This window comes from Neophocaena asiaeorientalis, unplaced genomic scaffold, assembly GCF_003031525.2.
Source record: "Neophocaena asiaeorientalis asiaeorientalis breed wild unplaced genomic scaffold, Neophocaena_asiaeorientalis_V1.1 scaffold246, whole genome shotgun sequence".
Taxonomy (NCBI): Eukaryota; Metazoa; Chordata; class Mammalia; order Artiodactyla; family Phocoenidae; genus Neophocaena; species Neophocaena asiaeorientalis.
Genome location: NW_020174551.1, coordinates 1,825,658 through 1,836,960, shown reverse-complemented (window position 1 = coordinate 1,836,960; position 11,303 = coordinate 1,825,658). Strand labels below are relative to the sequence as shown.

General features: G+C 38.3%; 1 protein-coding gene across 1 annotated transcript in view; it reads left to right on the top strand.

The window, feature by feature from the left end:
* The window catches only part of SATB2 (SATB homeobox 2), a 186,940-nt gene that overhangs the window by 63,724 nt on the left and 111,913 nt on the right, over window positions 1–11,303 (top strand). Inside the window, exon 4 of the mRNA XM_024757394.1 lies at window positions 10,236–10,362. Within this exon, the coding sequence (XP_024613162.1) occupies window positions 10,236–10,362 (127 nt within the window). The remainder of the gene's footprint in view (window positions 1–10,235; window positions 10,363–11,303) is intronic.

Sequence of the window (11,303 nt, the reverse complement as noted above, 5' to 3'; positions counted from 1 at the left end):
TCCCCCTCCCTTCCTCCCTCCCTTCCCCTCTCTCATTCCCTCCCTCCCTTCCTTCCTTCCTTCCTTCCTCCCTTCCTCCCTCTTTCTTCCCTCCTTCCTCCCTTTCTCCCTCCCTTCCTTCCTCCGTCCCTCTCATATCTCTGTGCCTCCACCATCTGCCAGGAACTGTGATTACAGTCTAGTGAGTAATCGAGACAGTAAGTATTTACAAGTACAGAGGATCTCTGGGATGCTTTGCATCAGAGGGCAGGGGTGAGATGCAGTTCCTGACATCCCTCTCAGACTGCAGCCACTCCTAAAGATGGTAAGATTTCCTGCTCAAAGAAATTAAGTGACTTGCCCCAGGCACTGAGAGAACAATTTCCAAGCCCAGGCTCTTTTGACTACGTCAGGTGACTTGCCATGTTGGCCAGTGACATTTTAGAAGATTCACGTTTTTGCTTAAGTAAAAGCATTGTAAAAAATGTAATGCTTATCTCTTTTATGTTAGCTTACAATTCATGAATGCCAGCATATGTTTATGCAGCACTTTATAATTTTCAGTGCCATTTAGCTCATGTTATTTTATTATAATTACCATTTTGTGAGTCAGGCAGGGGAATTTTTGTTGGTGGTGGTTTTATTCTGGTTTTGCTTTTAAATCCCCATTTTATAGAAGAGAAAATAGGTGCCCAGAGAGGTTAAGTGAGTTCCCCATAGGTGCAGAGCTACAGCCAACGAGGTTCAGATCCAACACCAGACCTGGGTATCCTGATTCCCAGTCTGCTGCTCTTTCAGACAGAGTGGCTTTCTTGTTTCATGACTGTCATGCACACACTGTATTTTAGGCATCCTCATGCTTATGGGCCTGTAGCTAGGGTTGTATGAACAGTTAAACTGACACGGCCCTTGCCTTCTGGCAGCATATAATCTAAATAAGGTAAAGAGTTCCTGGAGTTTATGCCTATACAGGAAACCCTTTTCTTCTGCTATCACCTATTCTGCCCATGCCATATCCCGCAAACTTAAGGAGGTCTGTAACTGTGTTACAATGCACTCCTAACTCTATTTTCCTTCTCACGTGCCAGAACTTTCTCCTTTCTCTTTGCTTATCCTCCTTGACAGTAGTGAGGGTATTTGCTGGTGAGTTGGAAAAAGGGCATCTGGGAATCTCTTGGTTTCCTGCCCTTCTTTTGAGGAGAATCAGTGGATTGATCTTCTCCTTGCTCAGGTTCTCATTTTTACTAGACGCTTGGGCAGTGCTTCCCAAACCTGGCTCATCCTCAGCATCTCCAAAGATCTACTCTGGAGCTCCTGTTCCGCAAGTCCGGGTGGGGCCCACAACTGCTCTAGGGATAAACTTGATCTTGAATGCTTTAGCCATTCACTTAATATGACCACTCTCAACAGGACAGTCTTTACTAAACTGCAAATTCCTGGGAATGGGGAGGAAAAAAAATCCATTTCTGACCTTCCCCTACCCTCCAGATCATCTGAAACTGTTCAGCCCAGCTACCATGGGATAACTAGACATCCTGTCAGGGATAATTGTTAAGTCTGTACTACAGTTCGGTTACCCATTGATTCATATGGCATTTTTCTGACATGGCTGAATATTTTAGGGGGCTCAAATAGACCACTGTCATCATTCATCACCTTGTATGTTGTGACTATAGATCTACCTTTTATTCACTTCAAGAAACATTTATCTAATGAGAGCATACCTCATATGTATTGGGCCTTTCTCTTCTTTAGTATAGCCGTTAAAATGGTAGTGCCATATTTAAAAGTTTGGTTTGCCGCTTCTAAATACATTTCCAAGAAAACGGAAATCAAGGAACTATCAAAACTTCTTTGAATGTAAAATATCTGAAACCTGCAAACCATGTACATTTTTAGATTTAATAGTAGAGTATATGTGAAGATGTACTGAAAGTAAAAATTATTAAAATGTTCTTAAAGGAAACTCCCAAGAATTTAAACAAAACAAAACCCCTCCAAATTAATAGCAGTTGCCATTTTGTAATCATTATAGCTGTATTTGCTTCCATGTTTTGTAGTTTCTTAACAAATTACTGTGAAATTAGGTTAGTTGGAACATGAATAAATGTACAACATAAATGAGTATACTTTTGCCTTCATATTATATGGCAGCATTTTCTTTGATAATCGACATGCCCTCATAATATTGCCCTTAAGATCAGATATTATATAACCTTAAATTATAGGAAACAGAATATGCCTGAAGGACAATTCTGCAATATATAATTGGGAGCATGCAGTTGATAGAATTTTCAAGGGTGTTGAGCCCAGTGACAAGGTACCTGGAAAGCTGGGTCCTTAGGGAAAATTTGTTGCCACATTTGAGCTTCCATCTGAAAAAAATACATGTAATTAATTAAGATGGGAAATATTCATGCATAACTGTATTTTTAGATCTTCAGTGCATACTTCTTACCCCAGAGGATGCAGAAACAGTGGCTAAACCTAAGTTATGGATAGCATCTGCTAGAATATAGCAAAGCATGTTTAAAAGAGTATACATTTCCCCTGTGTCTTTGATTATTGAAGATACTTTGGGGGGACAAATGCTAGAGGAAAATCTCTTTATGCAAATGTATTTCTGAGTTGAAAGGAGGAGAAGTTTGTTTGTGTTACCTGCCAAAATTAATCATTTAATTCTAAACTCTTTCAGATAATGATTAAACTGAGAACAATAATAAGAAAATATATACCAGATGAAATAGTTTTTAAGCAGTGGCAGAAGCTTAGAACTGATCACAAATAATTTCTCATAACGCTTTTCTTTCTCATTTGTCCTATTCCCCCATGTAATAGTTTTAAATGGCACTCTTATGAAATAAATAACTAAACACCAACCATATTTTTTTCATATCCTGAACAATATTTTGGCTGTTTTTCAGAAGAATCGGAATTCTGAAAATTAAATAAAGGTTTCTAAAATACCAACTTCAGAAAGTTTTATTTAATTTGTGGAATAATTTTGTTCTCTCTCTTTTTTTTCAATAGGATCTTTATTAATTTAGTCTAGTTACTTAGTGCTTATATTAAATAATCTAATAAAAGTAAGGGTTATAACATAACGTTTCCCAAATGTGAAGCAGCATCTATTACATGAGACAAAATCTTTATGCTGCAAAATGTAAAAACCATGTATTGAGTTACAAGGCATCAAATGGTACTGTATGTATTTTTTTAAGTAGAACATTTTTGTAGCATAAGGGGGTAGTCAGCTCAAGAAAAGATTGGCAGACAGCTGTGTATCACTATAGTTTATTCAGAAAATGCTCTAAAATTCATATTTCAATTTTTCAAGGCCAATAATATTCCTTATGATCAATTCTCCTGATACAGATATGATTTAAGATTAAAGTTAATGTCCTAAAGAGTAGAAACCTACCTTATTTGTGTTTGTCACTAATACCCAAATTGCTGCAGGTAGAGCTTTCTCTGTGTGTTTGTGTGTGTGTGTGTGTGTGTGTGTGTGTGCGTATTTTTAGATAAATTCATTTAACCAGTACAGCCTCAGTATTTATTCTGAATTGTCAAATCTTCTGTTTTGGTCCGGTGTTTTCTTTTGTATTGTTATAAATACAGGATTAAGTGTATTGTAGGTTCCCAGACAAGTATGTTTTGAGGTTTCATTAATTTGTGTAAGTTATAATGGTACTTGAATAATGTAAAATGCTGGAAGAATGCTATTTCATTTACCATTTACTTTTCCCTCAATACAAGACATTTGAAATATAGATAGTCTTTAAAATAAAAACTGAATATGTAGGAGTTTCAGTAAATTGTACTGGGGTACTGCTAAGCTGTGGATTAAAAAAGGAAAATATGTACACTTCAAAAACCATTTTTGTTTTGCCTTTTTTCTCTTTCCTCATTGAAAAGTCATTCCTACCACAGGTTTCACAATAATAACTACAATTTATGTCCTTATGCTGCTACAGTTTGATGATATACCACAGTCAGGCCGCAGGTTAGAAACACAGGCTGAGTTATTATATACTGCTGGGTAGTGATTTCCTGTGAACTGACTTATGGATAAATAATTCTATGTTCTTATTATATAGGACAGTTTTTAATTTCTTTAACAAAGCATAGCTGAACAACAGAAAATTACACGCTATAGCATAGGGACACGACCACTCTGAGGAGGATAAACAGATGCGATCAATGTCATGAGTTCTCCTATTTTTAAAAGGGGCCTCATCAGCAGTTGCTGTATTGTGGAAATAATACCGCTAACCAGAAGCCCCAAGGCTTAGTTACTCTGAGACTGGGATTTTTTTTATTGATACTCTTTTGCTGAGATCTTTTCAGGGAGTTAATGAAATGTATAAACCCAAGCCTTTAGATATTAAAGCTAATGTCTCATTTTTTTCCCAGGCTGAGTTTTCATTTTGCTTTGGAAATTAATGTTAAAATGCACCTGGAATAAAAGAAAATTATTCATTGAGCTGTTCTACAGGAATACTGCTGATATCTTGCTGGTTTCCTATATCTGTCTCACAGATAATCTGTGGGCTTTATCCTACAATATACCCAACATATACCTGTTTTATCAGCATCTATCTGTATGCTACCACAAACCGTGAGAGCTGTTGTCCTCTTGTACTTTATAGGTGATCTGTTGCAGGCCTTCATGAAATAAATATTTCTTGTATCTGAGGTACAGGGGATAAAACTATCATTTTGGTTTATTTTAAGAACGGTTTCACTTAGCTATGTGTTTAGCAATAATAAGCTTCTCTACTCAGTTGTGAGCTCCATAATTATAGGGATAGTGTGTACTGGGTTATCTTTGCATCTTAGTGACTTATGCTGGAGACACAAAAGAAAAATCTGTTAAATGAATGACGATTAATGCTTAATACAAACCCTTGTGATGTTTTATTGCTTATATTGTATTATCGGCACATTTTATTTATCACTCAGAAGTGGTCGACTTTCTAAAAACTTGAATCAAATATTGATGAACTGTAACGTGTATTATCACCACTCTTGTTTTCACATAGTTAGAGGTATGAATGGTATGAATGATGCATCTACTGAGAAGAGTATTTGGTTTCTTTGAGATAGGCTATCAACTGATAAAAATAACAAATACATATGAACACAAACAGCTATTGATATTTCTCTTTGTGATACGTCCAGTCTGGCAGAATACTGCATTGAAAGAGTGAAAAACTGGTTTCCATTATTGCCTCTTTTTAATTTTAGACAAAACTTGCCTCCATTCCCAACCTAATTTTATGTCACTAATGGGAAATTTACCTACAATTGCATTTTTTTCATTTGGTCTAAAAGCATTACATGAAGAGTGGATTGGTCCTCTGTGTTTTAGGGAACAGATTTGTCTAGATATAAACAATTTTATTTATATTATGCTCAATTCAATCATGTTAACATTTGTATGAATTTCAACCCCAAAATAAAGGCCCATAATTTGGGACTCAAAGACCTTGAAATTACATCTTTAATAATCCTCAGCACCAGGCATTTTGTAAATGTTCACAGATGATAAATTCTTTGGAAATAGGAAAGATGATGTGGAAAACAATGTTTATGTCTGAAATGGCACTGTTGAGGGAGAAGATTTTTTTCCAGAGAAGCTGTCTCTTCAGGCCCTGTCACCTGTTTGCTCATTGGTCTCATATGTTCCTTTGTTTAACATGAAATGTCAAGACCCTGCCCCATGTGTGACTGTGTGATTGGGCACTGGCACACGGGCAGAGCTGAGTAGAAAGGATATCGGTCCAGTAGTTAGAAGACTTGTCAGCTGAAGCCCTGGGGCCTGGTTCTGGCTGTCACCCACAGATGTCCTTGAAAGCTCACTCTTCTCTGATCTTCACCTCACTTTCAGGTGTAATACTGACCCCCTGCTCTCCTCGTGAAGCTGAACTAATAGTTTGGAAAAAAACGCTTTGTAAACTGTAAAGTAACATAAAGGGATATTGTGATAAAGTAAGCTCCTTCTAAGATACACAAACTAACCAAGAGTATTTACTGTGCAGTCGTATAGAGAAAGGAATTACTTCAGGCTGGGTTGATCAGAGTTGGAATTATTCTTGGTGCAGAATTTGAAGAATGTGTACGATTTCTAGAAGTGAATGCATGGGATCAGTACTCCAGACAGAGTGAGAGTGTGATATATATTCAGAGAAGAATTGGGAATTGCCATTTATTGAGCATGTACTGTGTGCCTGGCTGGGCTTGAGTGTGTGTGTGTGTGTGTGTGTGTGTGTGTGTGTGTGTGTGTGTGATCATCATTAGTTTTCCTCATATTTTGGATTGGGGCTATAAAACCTACTCATGGAGTGTAAGCATTAGAAATAATTCTGTATACTTATAGTTATGCTGTTTTTATTGAGATTTCTCCAGCACTGCGAGTCAGAAATCCCCAGTGGGAACATAACCTTTCTTCCTTCTTTGTTCGCCTTCACTGTCCTGAAGCATTTCTTGGGGTCCGTATCCCTCCTTAGAGGGAGCCAGGAAGAGGCTGTTATAGTTGTTAGATATACCTATCTGGATTATTTCAGCTCTTTTTTTTCTCCCCTCAGAATGCTTCCCTTTTTTAATCCACCTGAATTCCAGTATAGGCTAATCATCCTAAAGCTTTGATGGTGTTACATCTACACCCAATAACTTTCAAAGATCTGTTTTCCCCTAACTTTTACTGAGCACTTCTTGTGTGCCATCCCACTGCTACATTCTGATTCTCATTTTAAGCCTCGTGGCAACCCTAAAGAGTAGGCACTGTTATTATTCCCATCTTACAGGTAATGGAAACCAAGCCTTAGAGAGACCAACTAAATAACTTGCCGCAAATCTTGCAGCTGACAAGCAGAGGAGGCTGGGCATGGACTCACCTCTGACTCCAGGCCTTGCTCCTGACCTCTGACCCATATGGTACATTACTGAGTTGGGCATCTGAGGCCTTCCACACTTGGAACCAAGATCTTTTCCAGTCTTAGCTTCTGAAGTGCCTCACACTTGAACCAGTATGACTTACAGGCTACTAAGAAGAGCGAGTGATTGATGTACAGTCTTCCTTTGTGATTTAAAATAATGAGGGCCTTTTATAGGCACTTGACTAAATTAAAGATTAAATGATATTGAAGTCATCCTTGAGTAAATATTTTTGAAATAAATTGACTGTATCTTTCTTTTAGGGAGCATTAAAAGATGTCTAAATAATTACTGTAAATGATTAATTGTTGGGATTAATGATATCCAGGCTCTGTACTAAGGGCTCTACATTCAATCTACACAGTATTCCTATGAGGTCAGTACTTCTATTGTTCCATTTTACACATGAGAGGACTGAGGCATAGAGAAATTCAGTAACTTGCTACAGTTACATGGTTAGTAGGTGGAGGAGGCAGGCTATGAACAGAGGCAATTTGGCTTGGAAGCCGGAATTCTTTGTCACTATGGTCTACTGCTTCCCATTTTGATTTCCTCAATTAACACTTGACACGAGCCCAAGAAATATTTTTGTCTATTTTATATCAGGGAAGGAGGACTGTATTTCCAAAGAGGGTTATTAATACTTTAGACAGAGACCTTATTTGGAGGAAAGGCTTATTAAAAAGAGTTACTCCAAGTCCCTGCCAGGCTGGAGGAGAGCAGCCTCTGGACATCACTGTCCTACCAGATCTGGTTCCTGCAGACCCTGGTAGGTAGTTGAGCAAAGAGCATGACTTCTAGGTGCAGGTTAGTCAATATGGTGCGAAAAAGAAAAAGCACACGCACTTCCCATTGCCTGAAAATAGCACATGTCAGCAGCTCTCTTCCAAGATGTAGAAACCACCCTGTAGCAGCTGCTCTCTGTGGAGGCATTAAGTGTTGTGAAGACACCTGTATGTGTCTAATTCCAGCCCAGACAAGTCTCCTTCCAGCTCATCAAGGTGGGGAGAGAATTTATCTAAATGGAGATTACTATTTTCAATAGAGTGACTTGTCTGTCATTTCCTGTAGAGATTCTTCCCCCTGCACCTTTTTTTAAATTGAGGTATAATTTACATACAATAAAATCTATGCATATTAAGTGTTCGGTTACATGGATTTTGACAATTTTCATACCCGTGCAACCACCAGCCAAAACTAGAAAATCCCCTTTATGTCCCTTTCCAGTCATGCCCCTGCTGTCTGGAGATAGCCGCGTTCTGACTTCTCATAGATGAGTCTTGCCTGTTCTTGTATTTTATATAAGTGAAATCATTCAGAGGTATTCTGTTGTCTCTGGCTGCATTGTGGTATAAACTCACAGCGAAACACTCCTCAGCAGTAAAAAGGAATGAACAATGACACACACAACAGCACGGATGAATTGCCTCTAGAGTTATGCGTTAAAGTTAACAGGATTCATTGGCTTCATGTTCTTAGTAACCAAAATGACCCACAAAATTGGCTTCTTCTGCTTGCCTATGATAGTGTGCAATTGCTGACTTCATTTTTTTCTCCATCTAATCTCTTATAATAAAATATCATCTTTAGAAGATGGTCAGTTTATACTCAACTTACGGGCTATCACGATAATGATGTTTTAAGGGGATTAAAATTGTGGAGTGATCTTTTAAAAGAAGGAACTATGTTAGACATGTTACGTGGTATCTTTTTAGTACTTTCACATGTCAGAAGGAGTAAAGGAAGCGATGAAGCAGACCCAGCCTCTCCTGGATGGCTGTCCAGTGGGCCCCGGATGTTCATTTTCATGACTACTACATTTTCATGACTACATGACTGCTGTGTGCTGTGCACTTTTCATTGTCATGAGAGAGAATGTTAGGAAAACTATCCCCACAAGAAAACAGCTTTTCTTGGCAAGTGAAATATGACTTAGGGAGCCAGAACTGGAGACATACGGTGCTATGAATGAGAGCTGTGTTACTTTACTGGATCTGAGTCCAGGCACTATTTATACTACAGCATATTCAGCACCAGATTGTTAAATCTTAATACTGAAACAGGGCATCATTTTAATATTTTTGTTCTGTTTATTCCCTGTTTTCAAGCATTATGTCAAGCATTGCGCATTCATCGATTTCATCTTGGACAGGACGTGTGCCCTGACCAGAAAGTTCATTTCCTATTATTGAAATTTCGGCCCATAGCTATAAAGCAGCATTTTGTGAAGCTTTTCAAAGTTCGCTTGTGTATACAGGTGTTCTGTCTCTTTGGTGATAAAATATATTTTTTGAAAGGACAGTGTAGTTGGACTCACCTGCATTGTCAAAAATAAAAATGCTGTTTCTCTTCTATCACTAAAACATAGCTGTTTTGGATATGGGACAATTTTTGATATCCTGGGGACCATTGGATTTTTCACAGCATACGAATAAAATGTCTGTTACTGTGTTGTTTGTGAAATGGGCTTCTCTTTATTTTTCTTCATCTATGTTATATGCACCCTGTGCACGGGATAAGATGGGTCTATCTTGTGAATAACTTAGAATTTTCACCACGTGTTGCTGAAGCTGTCCCATGAGTCTGCCCAAGTTTGACCAGGATTTTTATTCTCTCTCCATTGTCACGAGTGTTTACCATATGTAGCAGGAAACCCGCAGGGAAAGGGTACCACTGTCACTGTAAAAAGAACTGAGGAATTAAAAAAGAAAAAAAAAGGAAGTTGAAAGCATCTCTGCTATTTCTGATCTGTGGTCAATCATTGTGCTATGGAAAACAAGCCCTGTGCCTCGTGAAATGTGAATCTGGAAGTGAACTCTCACTGCTTCTTCAGCTCCAGATGCTATTCGCACTGGGGTTCACACCACAACCAGGATGTGACTGTGTGTGTGCTGAGCCCACACACAGGAATTTTCTTGTACAATTCAAAACCGAATCTTATATTTACTTAAGCCTTGCTTTTTTTTTTTTTGTCTATGAAATCAGCAGTTCGGTATATTTAGCATCAGTCTTAAGTTAGACTGTGAAACAAGACTTTGGGGGAAGGAAGTAACCGTATGGTTTTCTAAGTAATTTAAGAAAGAGGAAAACATAAAAAAACTGATTGTCCATGATTAAACCTCATCCTTTCATTCTCATCTTCCTGTATAGTTAACTCAATTGTCAGCCAGAAAGAAAGAGTCTATTGCACTGGGTTGTAAAATATCTCTGAGTGGGCCTTGAATGTTGACTATTGGATGACCTTCCTAACATTGAACAAACAATGGGAGGGTTTAATAAATAGCAGATATGTGCTTATTATGTTTTTCTTCCCTGTGCAGGAATAATCAAGCTTGGGAGGTGGAACCCTCTCCCCCTCAGTTATGTGACAGATGCACCCGATGCGACAGTGGCCGACATGCTGCAAGATGTCTATCACGTTGTGACGTTGAAAATCCAATTACAAAGGTGGGTGTCTCTGAACATCTGCCCTTCCTAACTCTCAGAGCTGCTCCATTGATCATAGAGTCGCTACAGAGATCAGCTCATCCTGTCTTTGTTAATTTCTAGACATTGGATGAAATGAAAAAAAAAAAGAAGGGGGGGCCGTCACCAGGCATCTTTATAGTCCACATTCCAACTGTTTTATGTTTTGTTTTCAGAAGCAGTGAAGTGGTAACCTAGGGGAAGCTTGATAAATCATTAAAAATCTGCAGCCTTTAAAGGGGAACTTTCCACAGCCCCTAATTTAATGAGCCCTCTGGTTAAATGCTTAGCACATAATATTTGAAGAATAAACACCTCTGCTGTTTCAGGCTTGTGTTTGAGGGGTGAGTTTGGTGCCCTTGTAGCCTGCTTACCAAGAAGCTGCTGGTACTGGACGCCTCTTGCTTTCCTCTCTGGTGGCCTGCAGAAGTTCTGGGGATGATTTCTTTTTTTCAGATACAACATGCAGAACAAATTATGCCTCTAAAGAATCTAGAGTTTCTCTGCAGAGTCTTGTATCGTGAAGTGCCAGTAGCTCATGTGATTTAATGAATATTGTCCTTTACTGTAAAGGTTTTGAATCTACCCCTTTTGGAGAATTTACACTTTAATAGGGACCCACCATTCCTGTCCTTGTCTAGGAATGCTTTAATGTCTTTTCTTTAGTTTTTTTGTTAGCGAAGTGACATCTCTGGATTGTTCTATGAGGGTGAAGGGTAGACCTTCAAATTTGATGAAGTGTTTGTTTACATTTAACCTTAGGAATGTCCAATAATTAAGTTTAAATTGTGGAAGTTTATAATCACACTGTCATGCCATTTCTATCAGTAGATTGGAGAAATCCTATTTTAAAAAATTGGCATTTCTTCATATCCGAAGTGACCGGTTTTCTCAGGCTAGTGTGAGAACCAACTGAAAGAGAC